At 36.5% G+C, this 20,622-nt stretch overlaps 2 protein-coding genes across 3 annotated transcripts in view; both read left to right on the top strand.

Moving 5' to 3' along the window:
- Positions 1-1,044: 1,044 nt before the first annotated feature.
- On the top strand, positions 1,045-5,784 carry LOC109089604 (uroplakin-3a-like). Its single transcript, XM_019103639.2, has 6 exons — positions 1,045-1,226; positions 2,301-2,444; positions 2,587-2,821; positions 5,123-5,202; positions 5,305-5,434; positions 5,574-5,784. Exons 1-6 carry the CDS (start codon positions 1,163-1,165, stop codon positions 5,749-5,751), a joined length of 831 nt encoding a protein of 276 aa, XP_018959184.1. The 5' UTR covers positions 1,045-1,162; the 3' UTR covers positions 5,752-5,784.
- Positions 5,785-10,709: 4,925 nt separating this feature from the next.
- Positions 10,710-20,622, top strand: part of LOC109090124 (ras GTPase-activating protein 4-like) — a 53,495-nt gene continuing 43,582 nt past the window's right edge. Inside the window, exons 1-2 of one of the 2 annotated variants that reach the window (XM_042756946.1) lie at positions 10,710-11,206; positions 20,025-20,132. In XM_042756946.1, the coding sequence (XP_042612880.1) occupies positions 11,142-11,206; positions 20,025-20,132 (173 nt within the window). In that variant the 5' untranslated portion in view covers positions 10,710-11,141. The remainder of the gene's footprint in view (positions 11,207-20,024; positions 20,133-20,622) is intronic. The other variant, XM_042756947.1, reaches the window with a different exon arrangement.

Here is a 20,622-nt window from a genome sequence, read left to right as displayed (position 1 = left end):
TGAGGATTTTGACAGAAATTATCTCTAATTGTCAAAAATCATCTAAATTGACAATAATCTCTGCATTTAAAAAAAATAATAATTCCTGAGAGAACTAGCGGTGTAAGTGTTTATTAATCAATAATGGTTGTCATGTGTACCACATTCCTTTAAAGCACATGTGAAAACAAAAAAGCCCTGCATTATTTTCTCCACCCTGAATTACCACTTGGCAAATACTGTTATTAGCTCTAGTTCATAGTCTGATTCACCACAATGGGATTCTGGATATTGTTGTTTTATTACTAACTCACCAGTCCAGTCTTTGCAAATAATATGGATTCTGAGTTTAACATGTTCCCATTGAGGCCTCTAACAGAGAGCGAACCAGTGACTTATACCTAAAAACAACGGTTCATTTTCTTCATGTCTAAGCAGGTCCGGTTAAGCTGGTTTTAACAACAAACACAATTTTGATTATTTGATTGCAAACACTTTAGAAAGTTGCTGGAGCTGCAGAATATACAGCCTAGTTTGTCCTAGAAAACCAATATAATAGCATAAATTAAAAACAAATGTTAACGTTATTAATTACCATGGGTGCTTTGCCCTCAAGACACTAGGAATAGAGTTTTATTGATATATTGTATGAATAAACATGCCTCTGCTTTTGGATGTCATGTCAGCTGACGTCATGTGCCTGTTTGCTGGGAATTAAGTCACCAGTATGTGGAGGGTTTGTTGACTTTAACATTAATCATTCAAACAGACTTTCGCTCTGTCTTTGCTTTGTTTTCCATTCAAGTGTCAGATAGTTTGATCACATGTTGCGACTTTACCATTTTCGCCACCTTGACATTGTAATTGTGGCATTGCCATTGAAAACGTGTTCTGTGCTATAAGATAAAGCAGAAATGTTTTAACATGATTCAAGCCTTTTTCACTGCCTACAATGTAGCAACAGTCAATCTTTGGAATTTCAAAACACTTTTTATGCCTAAAGCACCTCCCAGTTTCTACCTGGGATTCACACACCCTTATGAAAAACTCTCCCCCTCCCTTCAGCTTCTTTTTATAGGAGTTATAAGTGTCTGTCAGGCACATTACTGAACAGAGACACCATCCAGGTTTGATTTTACTCCCGATTTTATTAATAAGAAGCTATCTACATCCTTGTTACAAGATGAACATAAATGCAGTGATCCGTTTGATGTCATTGCTGTCTCTCTGGATGCGGACCGGAGAAGGTAAGTGCATTTTAGCCTTAATTACCAATGTTTGTTTATTCTTTTTATATGGTGGTTACTATAGAGATCTGGTTTCTGTTTTACATCACAAATGCACTTAATTTATTCTTTAATTATGTTGTTTACCTTTTCCCTCAGTTTAAATGGAGAGAGGCTTTCTTAGATAATAGCTCATTAAAGACAGAGTAAAGTGCAAACAAATATTCCATTAAATTTTCGTCATATTGGATATCAGACAAAGATGATTACAGAGTAATAAGCTAAAAGTCTTCCATTAAGTAAAAATACTCTGGCAACTATTATGAATGAATGACTAATGTAGTTTATAAAACGTTACTGAATATTTGTACCAATGGCCCACTGTCTATAAAGAAGGTCACTGCTATATATGAATATTTAACATATATATAATTTTACATATATATATATATATATATATATATATATATATATAAAATTATATATATGTTAAATATTCATATCGAATAATAAAAATACAATGTAGTGATGATAAATGGGGACATGGGAACTGGCTGATATTCCAATGGAAAAAAATATATATATATTTTGTCTTGTGGACTATATTTATATAGTTATAAATAGCTTATTAAGTCATTACTTCGTATGCATTAGGATGTCACACTCATCACACATTTTTTAAATGACCTACTACAGAGATGAATACCGATATAAAAACCTCCAAAGTGTAAAAACAGAATCTATATCGAGACTCGAGGGAACAAAAAATAGGCAAGGTTAGGGTAAGGGTTAAGGGTTTCCGGGTTAGGGTCTATTTTACACACCCCTATCGAGACTCGAGGGAAACACACACTACGAGGCAAGACTGAGCTTGTAGATTCTGTTCTGTGGCAAGTTTTCCGTCAGTACACCTGTAGCACTGCAGTTACAGCATTTGAGGTTGGTAGGTGTGTTACACATTCCTTTTTCCATATAGGACAGGTGCATGAATCAGACTGAACCTCCTATTATTCTGTGACAGACTTGAATGGGGATGAAGCTGGAACAGTGAGGTCATATTAAAAGGCTCTTTAAAGTCTTTTTCTCTGTCTACAGGTCAGATATTCCAGCCTGAGCTCACACCCAATACTTTCCTAGCCAGGATCACCAGCAATACAGTGATGCTGAAGCAGCCGTATTGTGTATTTGATCAGACATGCCCTGACTGTGAGATATGGCTGGTGGCTGGGCTGTGCTCAGGTAAAACGTCTTTAGAAATTGTAATAATATTTCGCAATATTGCTATTTGATGTATTTTGATCAAATAAACACAGCCATGTTGAGCATAAAAGACTTAATATAAATTAAAATAATTATACTATCAATCCTCTTTCACCTTTAGCAAACGCCATCTTTGATGCTCAAGTGAACAGCTCAACTCCCAACATCCTCAGCTTGTCACCCTACCCAACAGCATTCAACTCATCATCAAACAACTTCTTTCTGACCAGAGTTGGACTTCTGTCAGATTTCCCCTGTAATCAGTCCTCCAATGATCAGTACTTCGTAGTTGGAGCTGATGGGAAATGTAGTGGCATCAACTGTAATGGAGAACTTCCTGATGGATTCTCCGTTTGGTAGGACCTTTTAAGTGTATTCTGCAATATGAATCTAAGAAATTGTTTAACACAAAGATCCAAATCTGCCATTCTAAAAACCATCAGGACTTTCGTGTTGTTAACTTAAAGTTAACAAAAGCCAATAAAACTTTCATTTTGATGTCATGTGGTCATTAGATAACTACATTTAGCTCGTAGCGTAGCGATGATAAAACACAATAAACATTTGCCTAAAATGTCCACACCATTATCAAAATTTTGCAGGCAAAAAAGCTCAATTGTCTATTGTCATTAGTGTAATGTATAAATTACCACTCACACAGAAGTTACTTTTAAATTAAGCAGCTTTCTGTTGAAATTTGCATGACTAACTAGAACCAATGCCAAATTTGCAAGCCAGTATATTTCCCCCTTTGCATGGATTTCTATTGAAATTATGGAATTTCCACCATGAAAATTCACTGAACAGTAGTAAATGTTGACATACTGTCAATTACATTTATTTTGCACACAAATTTTTGTCTTTAAAGGTGCAAAATTTTAGTTTTATCACATCAGGTCAGGAATGGAGAAGTGGAGGATCTTTTGAAGCTTTTACATTTTATTTACAAAGAAGACTATCCAAAACACAGACCAAAGGCACAGGATATTATAACAGCTTTGCCACTAATATAAAGACAATACTGGACAAAGAAGTACAACTAAACTGGGGGCTTAAATACACAGATAGTAATCAAAGGAACAGAGAACAGGTGTGAACTAATCAGGAGCTATAGAAAAAAACTAGTGACAGGAAAATGGGAACAAAGGAAACTCAGGCTACGTTTACACTACAACGGTGTAGTCAAAAATTGAAAAGTTTTTCCCTTGCCTTTTTAAAAAGTTTTCAAAACTATTCGCATTTACAAATATCTGCGAAAACGTCCAAAAGCGCTGTATTACATATGCCAGGCCAGTAGTTGGCGCTGTCACCTTGTTAGTAAACAGTACCTGTAGGGAAGTGACGATTATGATGTATATGATGGGTCTCCGCTGCTAAAGAAGCATTAGCAAACTCTTGAGCAGCAGCAATAGTAATATGCTCCGCCATTGTTGTGTATGTTTGTTCGCGCTTGCCTTTAAAATTGACACGTATACTGTGCATGTCTACATACCTAATGTGTACTATGCATGCACATGACGCCACCGTTTTCAAAGATTCCCGTATTTGGTGTTTACACGGAAACGATAATGGTGGCGTTTTCAAAAACGTGCTCTTTGAAACCCGTTTTCAAAAATATGTTTTCAGTCCCCAAAATGCCGTTGTCGTGTAAACGAACAGTCAAAACGCTTAAAAAGTTTCTTGTTTTGGCTGAAAGTCATATTAAACACAGGAGCCAAGGGATACTAGAACAGAACAGAACATACATGTCTAAGAATGGAATATATGCACGGGTACTGCTCAGTCATTTCCGGTCAACTGTCAAAATCAGCTGTGCTATAGTGAAAAACACGAGTGAAAATAATGACACAAGTGAAGTTATTGCTATGATTGACAGGGATAACTGTAGCAGTGTATGGAAGGAACTATGTGACAAGCCATAGACCTGTGCATTAAGTGATGCACAGTAAATCATAATAACAAAACTGCAGCACCAACAAGTCTGTTGGCTGAATATATTTTGCAGCTTCTACAGTTAAAGATAAAACTTGAAAATGTGATTTTTAAATTAAATTTAAAAATATTTAATGCATTATTTGATTGTTATACTATTAATAATTAGCTTATTTTATTTGTAGTTAACTATTTTTTAAATAAATAACCCTTGGTTTTTGGTGTCTGGGCTTGTTTATTTTTTAAATGACATGAGACTTTGTGACTACCTGCACTTGCTATACTTTATACCTAAATACATTAAAAGTGCTCACATTTGTTATAATAGTCAATTTATCATAAACCCAGAAGCAAGACTAGGGAGTTGAAACAGGAACGGAGCTAAAGAGTGATACTCTGCTGCCATCTACTTGTTATAATGCTAATTTCATGACATTTTCATCTTAAAGGAGTAGTTTACTTTGAGAATGAAAATTCTTTCATCATCTACTCACCTTCCACTTGTTCTAAACCTGTGTGAATTTCTTACTTTTGTTGAACACGAAAGAAGATATTTTGAAAAATGTTAGCATCTGAACAGTTAATGGGCACCATTGTCTTCCATAGTATTTTCCCTAACTATTTTACATAGTCAAAAGGGTGTCTTGACTGCAGTTTCAATACCTTCTTAAACACTAGACTTGAGTTTGCTTTTAATGTATTGAAACTTTTTTTTTCATTTACAGTTTCAAGTATCTTCTAATCTATACTAATGAGACTCTTGTTAATTCATCGAACTGGTCTGTCAACATTGATCTCCCCAAACGTAAGATTTCATATCAAATAATTAGAATTATTGCTAAGTAATATTGGAGTCATCCTAATAGCTGTTGGAGTTAATAGATATCTTTATAATCTGTTCGTACAGTACTAAACCTTCACAACATTAATGATGGTCTGAGTGCGAGATCTGGTGCCATGGTTGTTATTACTTCCATCCTGTGTGCGGCTGTGGCTCTGCTTTTACTTCTTTTCTTCATCATGTTATGCATAACCTGGTGAGTAAATCACACTTAAATCACACTTGTGTACATATATGATACATTATCATATATTATTTTTATTGACATATATTATTTCTTAATGGTCCAAATGTTATGCATTTTTCTAACAAATTACTGAATCTTGTCTATCCAGCTGTACCAAGAAAGAGAGTAAGGAAATCTCAGTCACGAACTCAATCCGTATCCCGCGCTATGACACCCACGACCTAAAGAACCGCGTGCACCCCTACGACAACCCTGCTTACCAGTCAGACTTTAAAAATTACTCCACAGCCAACACTCTGCCCAAGGATGTCACACAAAAGCTGTGAGCTACCAAAGACACCATCACTGCACTGCATATTCCAGGGGAAACCAAATTCCTATGCAGTATTTTCTCTTTCAATATGTTACAAGGCGAAATTGAGGACGGGAAGTGAACTTGAAATGAACTCATCAACCATATGGCACTTACATCATGTATATAATATTACACTGCTGTTTGGCTTTGGTTCCTGTGTAGTATCAAACCAGAATGGTTGTGCTGAAAGTTTTTTTTTTTTTTTTATAGCCATCTTTTCTTATACTTTTGAGGCTTCAGTATTGTTTGTGATCAAAGGAACAGACAGAACAGGACTACACTACACTGACTACAACAGTGGTCTTTAATCCTGGTCCTGGGGACCCACTGCTTTGCACATTTAGTGTATCTCCCTTATTTAACACACCTGATTCAGATCATCAGCTCATTAGAAGAGAGCTCTAACAACTAAAAAAAATTAGTCAGACAACCGAAACATAAAAAAAAAGCAGAGCAGTGGGTCCCAAGGAACCGGAATTGAAAAGGAGAGCGACAGTCATATTATTTAGTATTTACTAGTGCAATCTTAAACAACCTCAAATAAACATTATTAGTAACTAAGGAAATATGTGGGAGAGCGACAGTCATATTATTTAGTATTTACTAGTGCAATGTTTTCCAACCTCACTTATCTTAGGGGTCAAATAGGCTTAAATAACCTTTAATGAACATTAAAACAGGTGAATTTGTTTCTTTTAACTCATACTGGATATCTTTTATTATTAATATTCTTAAAAACTTGTGTTTTTACAAAAAAAAGGAAAGTAGGTAAAAATACTTTTCTTTCTTCTTCATGTTTATTCATGATTAGCTGTCTATTAGTTAGTGGTTTTATAAGTCATTTTGTCAGCTGTGTATGTGCTGTATGTTTACAAAGCAGTTACCCTGGTCTAATCATCGGGTTTAGGTTAAAATGTTATAAATGTATGCAGAGATGGCAAAAGTACACACATCCTTCACTCAAGTAGAATTGCAGATACTTATGTTTGAAAAAACTGGTAAAAGCTGAAGTGGTACTGAAAGTATGTTAAGACTAAGAAAAAAAAAAGAACTGGTACCTAGGCCACATCCTAGATTGTACTGCCTCTTGTCTGGGAAACACTTGGTCATCAGCAACGTAAATCCTCCAAAGTTTTTTTGCATGTTTTTTGCATTTTTATCAGCAACGTAAATCCTCCAAAGTTTTTTTGCATGTTTTTTGCATTTTTTTTTTAATATATGCACATTTATAACACTATACTTTGTATTATATTACCTTTGCATCAAATTACAAAAAACTAGTTGACGCTAATGTGAGGGTGTTTCTAATACAGCATCTATGGGAGGGATGGTAAATTTGACATTGTTCTCTCTACTGACTGCCGTTATCAGTCTCTCTCTATTTTTTCCATTCTTTTTGAAAGTAATGAAAATTGCAGGGGTTGTAACTGGTCAGTAAGGTTTTTTTTTTTTGTGATTTTAATCACATTTTATGCAGGAATTATACATAAACAGTCTTGGACTGTGACAAATACATTTTCAAAAGTACAGCCATTCCATGTAGTTTTTCAATTGATACAATGTCATAAAAACTGTATGTTTAAAAATTATACAGTCAGCTCTTAAGGAAGCATCCTAACTGTCATACAACCTCATAAGCAAGTAAAGTTTCATGATAACATGACATAATGAGCATAAAATAAAAAACAAAAAAAAAAAATATTTAACAAATCATAATGAAACTACTCTTTTATTTTATTTTAAAAAACTAATTTTTTAGTATTGGATGAAATAAAAGTGTATTTCTAATCAACATTTCTCTCATGTCATTTCATGCCATCAGTTAATTGAGTTTTTAGGATTAATTAAGCTTTTAGAACATTTGTCATATCAGGATTATTATTTGGTTATTCTGGATATAAACCACTTTCATTGTCCAGGTTATCGTACTGCTCACAATACATCCATACATTATAAAATACCAACACACACTCATGGCAATTCATAACTATTTTAGGTTTTGGTGAATTGGTGGCAAATTTGTATGAATTCATGCTATCTCATTTGTATGTTTTTGTACTGCTTATACTCCATTGGTGGTCAGGTTTAGGGTTAGGCTTAGGGATGAACCTTCATGCTTATGTTTCTGTGCTTACAGATTGCAGTGTACAAATTCATATGAAATCAGCATCTCATAATACATTTTATCATGAGAGACTGGATTGGAGTAAAAGAAATAATGCAGATACTTTACACTTTATTTAACTATATTAGGCAAAGGAATAGTTCAGACACAAATGAAAATTTCCTGAAAATATACTCACCCTCAGGATGTCCAAAATGTAGAAGAGAACAGATTTGGAGAAATCTAGCATTACAACACTTGCTCACCAGATCCTCAAAACGAGAGTCCAAACAGCTGATAAAACATGTTTGTAAGAAACAAATCCATCATAGCCCATACTACATAATAACACTTCCTCCTGTGAAAAACTCCATATTTGACAATCCACTGACATATTGGTTTAAAAATTTGTTTGTATTGTTTTAGCTTGTAAATGGTGCTTGATTTGTCCATATTTCTCTCCAGATTTAGACAACACAAATTTTCACTGAACAAAGCAGTATTATTGAGAGGATTTATATTTTAGCCAGAAGCGATGGTTTAAAGTCAAAACATGGTGAATGGACCGGAGTCCGTGGATTACTTATAGATTATTGTGATGTTTCTATCAGCTGTTGGGACTCTCATTCTGACGGCACCCATTCACTGCAGAGGAAGTGATAAATTTGCTAAACTATAATAATAATAATGATAATTATAATGCTAAATTTCTCCAAATCTGTTCTGATAAAGAAACAAACTCATTTTCATCTTAGATAGCCTGAGGGTGAGTAGATTTTCATCAAATTTTCATTTTTTGGTGAACTATTCCTTTAACATTAACTAACAATGAAAAATACTTCTTAATTAATTCCAGTATTTACTAATACATTATTAAAATTAAAATATCTGTTATTTAATATGCCCTAGTTTACCTTAATAATAATAAAAAAAGTATTTTTTTATTAATGATAAAAAAAGATTAATAAATAGGGCTACTGTAACAAATGTATTGCTCATTGTTAGGTAATGTTTGCAACTAATGTTAATTAATGGGGCTTTATTGTAAAGTGCTTGTAACATGGGATATCCTTATATTCCAGATGAAAAGCCTCTGCTAAATGGCGACTCATATTCACACACACACACTTCATCTAAAAAGAGAGTTGTGCTCGGGTAATTCTTTGATAGACTGGTGAGTCACAAGAAGCCCACACAGCGTATCCCCTCCTCTGGTCACAGCTCTAAAGGTGAGTCTGTATTCCTGGATCAATGAGTCAGCCGTGCCCACACTCACATACATCAATTACGTGTAAAAACATGTCATTTGAAGGGAAACCGGAGCCTATACAACATCAACATTTTACCTTGTCTGAGAATGTTCTTGATTCAAGACTCCTATTGCGTGAACTTCCCTTTTATTCCTGTAGAGTTGGTCAATTCGGTTCACCTCCTCCTGGACTGAAACTGTTTTGACTGGACAGTGAATCACCTTCCTTTTTCCATGATGTAGGAACACTTCTTGATCTTTTTATACTCATGTTGACAGCACTTGTGCATTTCAGAATATGTCAGTGACATTATGTTAGAATCTATGCTTTGATTTCCACCAAAGACCATAATCAAGGAGTCGTTCAGTTTTTCACCTTGATTATTCTGTCAGCCTTCAAAAACAGCTACTGGTGAGGTTAGAGAGATATTTCCTTTCAGTTTTGCTAGTATTTTTGTTTTTATGTGAGTCATTTCGGTTAAAGTGGAATCTCTTTCCATTATGATGGCAGACTGGGGATATTTGGTCAGATCATGAGCTTATCAGTCATAATAACCCGTGCTCGAGGCATAATTCCTCTGTGAAAAAGGAAGTACGCTGTCATATTACACTTACAGCTGTTCAGAATCACTTTTTTGAATGCAACATTTTTTCTACTGCTTTTTTCACACTAAATAATATGTATACTGAATCATTAGAAAAAAAGAAAATCAGTATTTCACTGAGGCTCATGCCCCCTAAAAAAAAAAAAAAAAAAAAAAAAAAAAAAAAATTAAACAAATAAGTGAGAAGTGAATGGCTGCCCTCAAATAAACTCTTAAAGATTCAAAAAGAGGGTTTTCACAGTGATGCCAAAAAAGGAACCATTTTGGGTTCCCCAAAGAACCTTTCAGAGAAGTTCTAAAAACAACCATTTTTTTTTTTAGTGTGAAGAACATTTTAATGATCTAAAAAAACATTTTCTACTAGAGAAACATTATGTAGAAATCAGAAAAAAATCTAAATGTCAAAACGTGTTTTCACCAGTGGTTTTGAATGTTGGTTTCAAACACCTGTTTCAAAATCCTCTTAAATTAGGACATGTTTTCCCCTTCTGAACTCTGCTCTGCAGTATCATCACATCTTTGGCTAACCAAGTGAACACAGTTAAACCACACTGACATACATTCAGACAATCGCCAGAAAGACGATCTGTAAAATGCAAAGGCCAGTACAGGTCGTCACATTTTTATTAGGGTAGTTGTCAAATGCACTCGCAACCTTTAATATTTTTAGCTGAAAATCCTTTGTGACAACTTACCCCGTATAGTCTCATGTGAGAACGTGCGTTCAATGAACTGTATCTTTCATCCTGGAAATGTTCAGCAGCTTTCAGCCAACCCTTAATGATACAATCGATACAAAAATTGACTTTCAAAAAAGTACCAACGCTGAGAAATATTTTCGGGAGTAGAGTGTGACCCTATTAGTTTTTAGTGATTACTACCGAGTAGTCTATCAACACCATGGTTTGCTTATCTCAGCTATGTTAGCTCTTGATAATCACTAGGGCAATAAAGGACTTCTTTTCCCCTTTACACGGAGAATTAATTTCACTCGTCGCGTCACACCACACCTCGTCCCCACTTGACGCGACGCGACAAAAGTACAGAATTCAACAACGCCGTCTATAACCGCGTCCTTGTCTTGCAGTTTCTGACCAGCTGTGTTGATTCTAAAGGGAGCGTTGTAGTTTTGTCACGTCGCGTCTGTTCTCTCTTCAAGTGTGTGATCCAGTCAGTCACTCCTCCTACAAACAACCCGCAGAAATCAAACCCACCCGTGTCTAACGCGTGGATTGTGTAGACGACCGCTGGACCGATCGGCGGTGTTGCTTCTCAGTGCAGCGTTTATTATGACAAGCTGTACAGATAGAACAGCTTATTTATCATTGTGTAGTTCTTATAAACATGCGTGTTACTGAAGGAATAAGAAGTGTCGGCGCGTGATATATTCTCTGAATGACAGCATGGCTAAACGAAGCACACTATTCATCAAAATTGTGGAAGGAAAGAACCTGCCAATCAAGGACATGTAAGTGCTGATGACTTGATGTGAATATTTGGCAAGTTCAGTATATATGTTGCAAGTTCAGTAGATAATATGTGGGAAGTTCATGTATATACGATGATAAAGACATATACCATAAAAGCAAAAACCTGTGGGATTATGACATGCATCATAGCCTATATATATTACATATACCATATTAGAGTACATCTCAGTAAAAAAAAACAAATATACCTGTATAACCTAGACCTGTATTTGAAACACAAATCACTGAAAGTGCACCTACAATAAATTTCAAAAATATATCAAAATCATTTATCAAATAAGCAATACACAATCAAAATAAATAATTACAATATAAGTATTATATAAGTTGTATAAATATTTCTAAATGGGTGTTTCAGTTAGCTAGACACATTCAAAATCATATATAACCAGAACAATTGATGAATTGTTGAAAAAAAGTTTAAAAAGCTGTTTTATTGTGTGATTTGTACACTTTTGGCATAGATGCTCCCTCTATAAGGAAATAAATAACAGAAACATAGTGCATTTCACTTATCAGATATTACTCATCAGTATATCAAACACAATACCAGATTCAAGCAATTATATTCAGTTTTTTTTTCTTTTTTTAAAATCTCATGCCAAAAATACTCTTTTCAAACCCTTAATAAGCAGAAAAAATGAAATAAGCTTGTTAATAGTTCCTTGTTTGGAATTGTCAGCATTCCATTGTGAATAACACAAATTCATTTGGTGCTCAGCTCAGTGTTTCTTTGTCTGGCATGAAACTCACATGGTTATGATTTTTCAGCGGCAGCCCAGACGACAATGTTTTAATGTTTCTATTTGTGAAAAGGACAGCTCTCCCACATTCTGTGAGGAAATGATCTTTATTAGTTAGTAAGGTCATCCACATTAACATTTCAGCACTGTGGTCATGTCAGTGAGAGGAATATGTGATTCGCTGGCCTTCTCTTCCTGAGTTACTGCAGTAATCATGATTTCACTTCCTTGTATGATTAGATTAAATTACTAGTCAATAATCAAATTTGCTGAACTGTTTAGTTGGGTGGGCCGAACCGTCAGAGCAGATGCTGTGTGGAGTGTTTGTATTTACACTGTGGTGACACTGCCAAACAATGCACATGTTCTCTACAAATGCTCTTTATTTACACAGGACCTGGGTGAGCTTTAGTAAAGAGTGTGCACCTTTTTGGTTTCTACTGGATTTTTTCAAATGATTATGAGAATCTGGAAAGATTAGTAGATTTTGGACTGTTTTAGGTAGCTAATTTTAATCAAGCAGGCGGTGAGCAATCAGCACCTGGGCACAGGGAATATGAGGACTTGTTTTCTGAGATAAATATTCCTTGATTGGGACTTTTACAAGATCATTAAAAATAGAGAATGCAATCAGATACTGGATAAGAACTTTAAAACTGTTAATGTTGTAATTTTTTCTAAACACTTATCCCTGAAAGTAACTCATCCTGACTTTATTTGATACCTCAAATTACCTTATCAAGACCCTAGCAACAATCCATTACAACATAGGAACTGCATACCAACACCTTGGCAACCATCTAATGACACCAGTTCACTGTGGCGGACAATTAGGGGACCGGTTTAAATTTTAAATTGGTATGTCAACAGTCTGATTTGAATTCTGATTTTGTGAATAAATTTAAAATGCGATAAAAAGTTCCAAGTTTCTGGGCTTGTTTGTAGGGCTGAACAGTTTGGCCAAAAATTATGTAATTATATATCAACATGAATATAAAACAGCAATAATAATTGTCACAGTAACCAGCTGGACTGCCCTTGATAGCCACCAGAGGGCACTCCATCCCATACCTTTGCCACTCTATCCTGGACTGCATTTCCCATAACCCATTGCCTGGACTCATCATGTCTGATTGTTCTCACCTGTTGCTCATTACCTGTGCCTATATAACAAAGCCACTAGAATACAAGGCAAGCAACCAACCAATAAAAAAAAAAAAAAAAAATTCCCCCCAAAAACCAACAAACCCCAAGCCATAATGGCTGCTGAGGCTTACACGTCTTCTTTGGCAGTACATGGAAAAAGAGACCAGAGGCTGTTTTTTTTTTTAATGTATGTCGATGGAGGAGAGGCTTCACTACGCTGAATAAACCGCTTTTTAGAGGAAGCTGCTAATCATTTAATGAATTGACAGCCTATCAGCTAGTCTTCAGCATGTTTTACACTAAACAATACTTTTGGATTGAACTATTTTTTTAATTTACACTGAAAAAAGATGCTGTTTTATAAGAGAAGTCACTGACTTTTTGCGAAAGGTGGGATTTCTCATTTATTTTTTATGGTATCTGCAAATGGCGATTGAGTGTCACAACTCTGGCTGAAATTCAGTGACGTCAAAGCTGTAATGTGATTGGTTATTAAGGCACAAGTGATCCAAGTTGAGCATTACACTCTTAAAAATAAATACGCTTAAAAGGTTCTTTGCAGTTATGCCATAGAAGAACCATTTTTGGTTCCACAAAGAACCATGTCTTTCTTACCTTTTTATAATCTGAAGAACCTTCTTTCACCATAAAGAACCTTTTGTGAAACAGAAAGGTTCTTCAGACGTTAAAGGTTTTTTATGGATCCATTTAGACAAAAAAGGTTCTCCTATGGCATTGTGAAGTACCTTTATTTTTAAGAGTGTACGCTTTCTCCAATAGTAAGTAATACAGACCCTCGTATCTCCCAATAGTAAGACAACCTCTGCTATAGAAGCCTGGTGTTTTCGCAAAGTCTTGCATGTGTCACATCTGCAGTTCTAAACCTTTTATTCTGGTTCGCTTGTGTCTTGTTTTCCTGGTTCTCGATGTTCTGCCTGTTTATCTGTTTAACCTCATGCCTGTTTTTAACAACGATTGTGGATTATCCCTCTAAACTACTGCACTTGGATCCTCAGCCTTTGTGTCTCTGTGCAGTTTTGTGACAGAAGACTTCGCCACTATGGATCCAGCATTTGCTCCAAGGTAATTGTACCCTTGTGGAGCACATTCAGATTTTCCTGGACTTTGCTAATGTTTCTGATCTGCTGGATTATGCTCTCATTTGCTTTATCTTTTATGGGCTTAACATTCCACTCAAGGACAAGCAAATCCGTGATGCTCCTTGAGGGTCATTCAGTGAGTTTCTGGACTATGCTTTAATGCTGTATGGTTCTCCTTTCACAGTAGGGGAGGCCTCTCCACAAGATGGCCAACAGTCCACAACCTTTCCACAAGATTGCCGCCAGTCCAGAGCCTCTCCGCAAGATGGCTGCCAAGGCAGAATGTCCAGCCATCATGGACAACCCAGGCAAACGAGACTGATGTCCAGTGTTGCAGACCCACCGCTAATTTCGGTGTGAGCGGGAGGTGCCCCTCTGGTCTCAGAGCTCTCAAGGCCGACGATCTCAGAGGTTCTGCCACCCTCCACTGCCCTTCCAAGTAATGGTGTTCGCCATTTTGTTTGTCTGGGCTATACATGTTTCTGAGACAGCGGTGTCCTCTCCAGTCCATGAGTCCACTGCAGAGCCCTCTGTAGTCCATGAGTCCGCTCCAGAGCCCTTTCCAGTCCATGAGTCCGCTCCAGAGTCCTGTGATGGTGCCAGCCTGTGTCTCAACCACAGAGGTCGCCCTTAAGCTCCCGGCCTGTCCTGTCATGGCAAGGGAGGCAATCCCTGAACTCTCTGCCAATCCTGTCACGGCCAAGGAGGCCATCTCTGAACTCTCTGAATGTCCAGTTACGGCCACAGGGGGCATTTCTAACCTCTCTGTACTCGCTGTTGCAGTTCAGTCTGCTCTGCCTTGGTGGCCTTCAGATCTATCATGGTAGGTTCCAGTTCTGCCCGAGGCATCTTCTGCTGAAGTGGTCTTTAGCTCCACACTGGTGGTCATCTGCTCCACCGTGGGGATCTTCGGTCCCGTCTGCTCTGCCCTGGTGGTCTTCGGCTCTGCCCTGGCTTCCTGCTCTGTCCAGGCTTCCTGCTCCACTGGCCCCGCCCTGGTCATCTGCTCCTTCAGCTCTATTCTGGCTTCCCAATTTGCCTCAATCTTCGGTCCAACCTCCTGTCCATGGGTCTGGTCCTCCCTCCCTCCCCCATTCCACCTCGGCTCCACCTCCCTTTGGACTTAAGTCTGTTCTTGTTTAGGAGCATCTGAAAGCTGCACCTTAAGGGGGCGGCTATGTCATGATCACCAGTTGGAGTGCTCTTGATAGCCAACAGAGGGCACTCCATCCCATACCTTTGCCACTCTATCCTGGACTGCATTTCCCATAACCCATTGCCTGGAATCATCATGCCTAATTGTTCTCACCTGTTGCTCATTACCTCTGCCTATATAAGCCTGGTGTTTTCAGACAATCTTTGCAAAGTCTTGCATGTCACAACTGCAGTTCTAAGCCCTTTATCCTGGTTCTCTTGTGTCTTTGTTTTCCTGGTTCTTGATGTCCTGCCTGTTTCTTGATTGCTATGTTTGCCTCAGCCTTGAACTCTGTCATTGTTTGGATTACTTATTGTGTTTAACCTCATGCCTGTTTTAACAACAATTGTGGATTATCCCTCTAAACTACTGCACTTGGATCCTTAACTTTCGTGTCCCCATGCAGTTTTGTGACAATAATATTAATGATAATAATAATTTATTATTGCTAAATAAAACTATTAAACAAAATAAAAAATATTACCATTTAATATTATTTAACTAATATTTAACTTAAAAAATATTAAATCTTAAAAGTATTTAAGAAAAGTAATATAACAATTCTACAGTAAAAGTGTATAATATCCTAATTTCTTCATTTTCAAGTGCTACACCAAGTTTTTATTATATTGGAAATAGGGCTGCACGATGAAATCGCATGTGATTGTCATGCGCATCTCGTCAGTAAAGCCGGCATTTAATACACAGAGCTGTAGTTCGCTGACAAGCTACGGAATGTCGCATTCATAATCACAGATGAATCCCATTCGATTATGAATGCGATATTGTGTAGCTTGTGAACTCCGGCTCTGTGTATTAAATGGCGCTCCATCTGAAAGCACGTGATGAAGATTTATTACTACTAATCACAGAACCAGCTTTACCGAAGAGATGTGCATGACAATCGCATGCGATTTATCGTGTAGCCCTAGTCGGAAAGTTACAGAGAGCCCTTAAAGCTTTTCTTTTGTTGACAAGTTTGAGTGCTTCTCATTAAGTTTGGGATGATGTCACTTTACTCTGAAACATGCTCATATATTTAATTAAATCGCAGCCAGAGAATTAATCACACTATTTGCCATATTGCAATTTCGGTTGTATTTTAATTAATCGTGCAGCCTTAGGCTTAGTTGAGAGCACAAGTTTGAGAGCACAAGTCATCTAATTCTTGTAGCTTCTCATCTATCCATTGGCTGTTAGATTTGTGTTCAGAATGAGGCTCAGTGTTAATCAGTTACAGCTGTACAGCTGACATAGTTGTGTTATCCTGCAGGAGATGATAGTCTGAACCAGAATCACAAAATAACAAATGAGCCCAGCAGACAGATGAGCTTGTAGCTTGTTAAAGAGCTTCTGCTGTCAGGCGGATCTGGTCTCTATCAAGCTGTATTCATGTCCACTTTAACCGCATGTTCTGTTGAGATTACTTTAATGTCTCCGGTTCCAGAGATACCAGATTAGCGTGTGTTAAAAGTTACAGGACTGTCAATCCATTAGAAATTTGAGCAAAATTAGTTACATGATATGTTGATTATCGGAATATCCATGAACACATGAAGACTCACTTCATGGTTTTTAAGATGGATGAATATTTCAGTAACACTTTACTTGAAGCCTTTATGTATAATGCATTATAAAGTTATTCAGAAAGTATGTTGCAATGCATTATAATACATTATATATCTTCAGAAATGAATACATTTTCAGAAATTTAAAGCTCCAGTATGTGACTTTTGTAATTGACCACAAGAGGCCGCATTTCCAACAATAACAAAGGCGAAGCTTGATGACGCTACGAAGCAGGTGACGATGGGAGATGTCGTTTTTAATGCGTTTTCACCATAGCAATGTATCTAAATTGGATAAACGAATCATGATCACGGATGAGGTAATTTATTAGTTTTGTATTACCTGTATATATGATCGTATTATTTTATGTCATCATAATTAATGAACTGCAAGGAACGTGAAATGTTATACTATATTATCCCGTTACAACTTACAGCTATTTGTTAAATGATTTGTTGGGTTAATGTTGTGCAGTGTTACGTGTTTATGGTTAATGCTGTGTTGTTTAACGTGCTCAAACCAATCGTTCTAAAAGTAAATTTGAACGAACATTTGCAAGTAATGACTAAATATTATTTTTAACAACACATATCCGATTGTATTTAATTGTACTGCCATAATCTCGGTCACCACACGTGATAAAAAATCCTACCTTAGTACAAAGAGCAATATAACTTACGTTTTACTGGCACTTCAATACTCGCCAAAGAGTTTATCGTAATCCATAACAACGACAACCCAAACCATACAAGCGGCTATAACATAACCACCACTTCCGCATTTGAACCATGTGATATTCCGGTGTGGTGGAACCATCACATGGGCTGCATCCGAAAACTGAAAAAATGCTGCCTTCTAAGGACGCATTCCAAGGTAGGAAGGCATCAAGCCACGTCCGAATTCGTGTTAGCTTCAGTTCCTGTCTCCTGAGATGCCTTCATCTGGCCGATTTTCTGAAGGCAGCATAGATGTATCCTTCGCTGCCTTTTGATATCCCACACAAATCCTGTGGGTTACATTCCGTGACAGTTAAGCCAAAAAATAAAGATGGCATCTGAAAGTTGCGCTCGGTGGTCAGTTTGTGTGTAAGATGTTTGTTTTTGATCAAAGTTTTCCACTTTTGATGTAATTTTTAGCGAGAAATTAATATTGCAGTAATGAAATATCCACTTAGTTATCACCAAAGCTCTCTATATTTAGCTGTAGATCATTTAACCGTTACACTGCCTCAGAAGCCTGTCCAAAATCAGTTTCATGAGGTGCCTTCGTGCAAAAACGCTGCCTGCAAAGTCATTGCCTGATACGGCAGCGAGGCAGCAAGTCACCTGCCTAAGTTTTCGGATGCAGCCATGGTCTACACCGGAAAAAAAGTATAGAGCGGACATTGCGTCACTGAGAGGCGACATATTTTTTCCGGGACGGAAAATATTAACAAATAGAACTTTGGATTTTAATTAGTACATGTATTAGTGAATGTTAGTTTAAATCAACTTTTAACTTTGATTAACAAATGTTTTGTAAGTATTTTTCATTGCTTATTCATGTTAACAAATATCTATTACCATTAACCTAAGGTTCTTAGATTAGTTCATTCAGTTCATTTTAAAAGTGTGGTCTATGAGACTCGACCTGCAACAAAAACAACACAATCACAACCTACACTACCAGCTGGTGTCAATCTCACTCACCTCTGTAGAGAAAATCTGCATTAAAACTGCAGCAACAGATTCCATTTAATTATTTTTGTTTACTAATTTGATACTTGATGCATAAGATTGCACGATTTTGTTTTTGCTTGAAGTTTAAGTATCGTTTGTTGACATTGTGATTTGATTTTACTTGGAAATACAAAAGATTGCACTTTTTTTTTTACTTGCACTTTATTGGTTTTTGAATGTATGCAAGAGGCTTTTGAACAAGTGCATTACCTCAGGACATTTTTGTTAATGTAAAATATATGTTCTTGACTTGTTATATTTAGTTTTAAATAAAAAAAATAACCCCTTAATATTGTGGCAGGTTATCACACTGTGCAAGTATCGAAAATGGTATCGAATATCGATATTTTTCAAGGTATCGTATCGAAGTTAGAAATTCTAGTATCGTGACAACACTACTTTTGAGATATTGTAAGTACACAACTGGAGGAAATATATCACACTGTGCAAGTTATTTTCGGAAATTTTATTACAAAATTCCTACATATTGGAGCTTTAAAGTTAAAACGTATTAAAAAGATTCCTTGTTGCGTCGAAATTGCATTTCTGTCTTGTGTTTTAATTTATTATATTTTCTCAAGATGTAACAATGAATAGATAAGTATTATAATATATTACAACTCTGGTTACAATTGTGAATAAGATCATAGAATGCATTATAATGGGCATTACAAGGCATAATTAATGCATTAAAAAATACCATTATAATGCATTATATATGAAATCTTCAAGTGTTAACAAAATTTCCTTATGTAGTTTATGTGTGAGTCGGGGCATTTTCATCATAAAATCAAGTATCAACCTAATACTTAAAGTTTAGTTGAAACCGACATAACTACAGATTTTTTTTTCTGCATTGTGATGTACATCCAAGTGTAACAGATTTTCAGAAAAAGAAAAAAATATTTAGGGCGAGGACATGTTTCTATCCATCAGCTGTCAACTAGATTTTGAAATGTGGGCATTGCACTCAAAAATGAATTTGCAGTTAATTGTGAAGAAGAGTTTAAGTGAATAAATAATTGGAGAAGTCAAGCATACGTACGCCACTTTACCCAGAAGGCTAAGATTATATGATATTATGAGTAAACATTACAAGGTCAAAAACCTAAAACATGTTTTTACAAAGTAGACAGAGTGTATTTTCATTTCATACCAACATTAAAAATATAAGTATGTGTTTATCTAGTAATATGACTCTGGGGTCTCTCAGTCCCCAAACAGAACATCATGGCTACCGAAGATAAGAGAAAAGAAGCATAGAGAATGAGAGAGGAATCTCTCCTCTACCTTCTTTTGTCATCATCTATATCCTGCTCCTGCAGGTGGCATGAGGATGATAGTATGTGGTTCCTCTGCCAAGTTACAGTGCTGTTTGATGTAGCACCTGATTCTGACAGCCACAGGTTTCCCCATTACTCTGATAACAACAGGTGAAGATGAATCACAGCATGATGCACTCTTTATCCTCTCCCTCAGCACACACACACACACGATCGCACACAAAAACTCATACAGCTCATCAAAGTTGCCAAGGGCAGTCATCACCTCCACAGAGGAATTTCAATATCCTCATAGTGACAGTAGACGTCTCTACACATGCTCTCTGTCAATTCAGGGCTCATCTGAGACAGCCTCCAATGAACAAATGCTCACCTATCAGACAGAGGGATGTAGAAATGAAAATGAGAGTCATTGAAAGTATGCTACATGCCCAGTATATAGACACAAAAAGGTATTATTCATTTGACAAAGAACAGGAAGCTGTAATTTGAAGTTGAATAGTGCAATTTACAGTGAGGGGTGTATAGTTCATATAGAAAGCTATGTGTTAGCATTTCCCATTCATCCCAGTGAAATTTGCTTGGTTTGTGCAGGATGAAGTCAAAAACTATTTTTTGGACTCTTTTACATTTCTGTGTT

The sequence above is a fragment of the Cyprinus carpio genome, chromosome A5 (genome assembly GCF_018340385.1).
Source record: "Cyprinus carpio isolate SPL01 chromosome A5, ASM1834038v1, whole genome shotgun sequence".
NCBI classification, from domain to species: Eukaryota; Metazoa; Chordata; class Actinopteri; order Cypriniformes; family Cyprinidae; genus Cyprinus; species Cyprinus carpio.
This window is presented reverse-complemented; position numbering and strand designations above follow the sequence as displayed.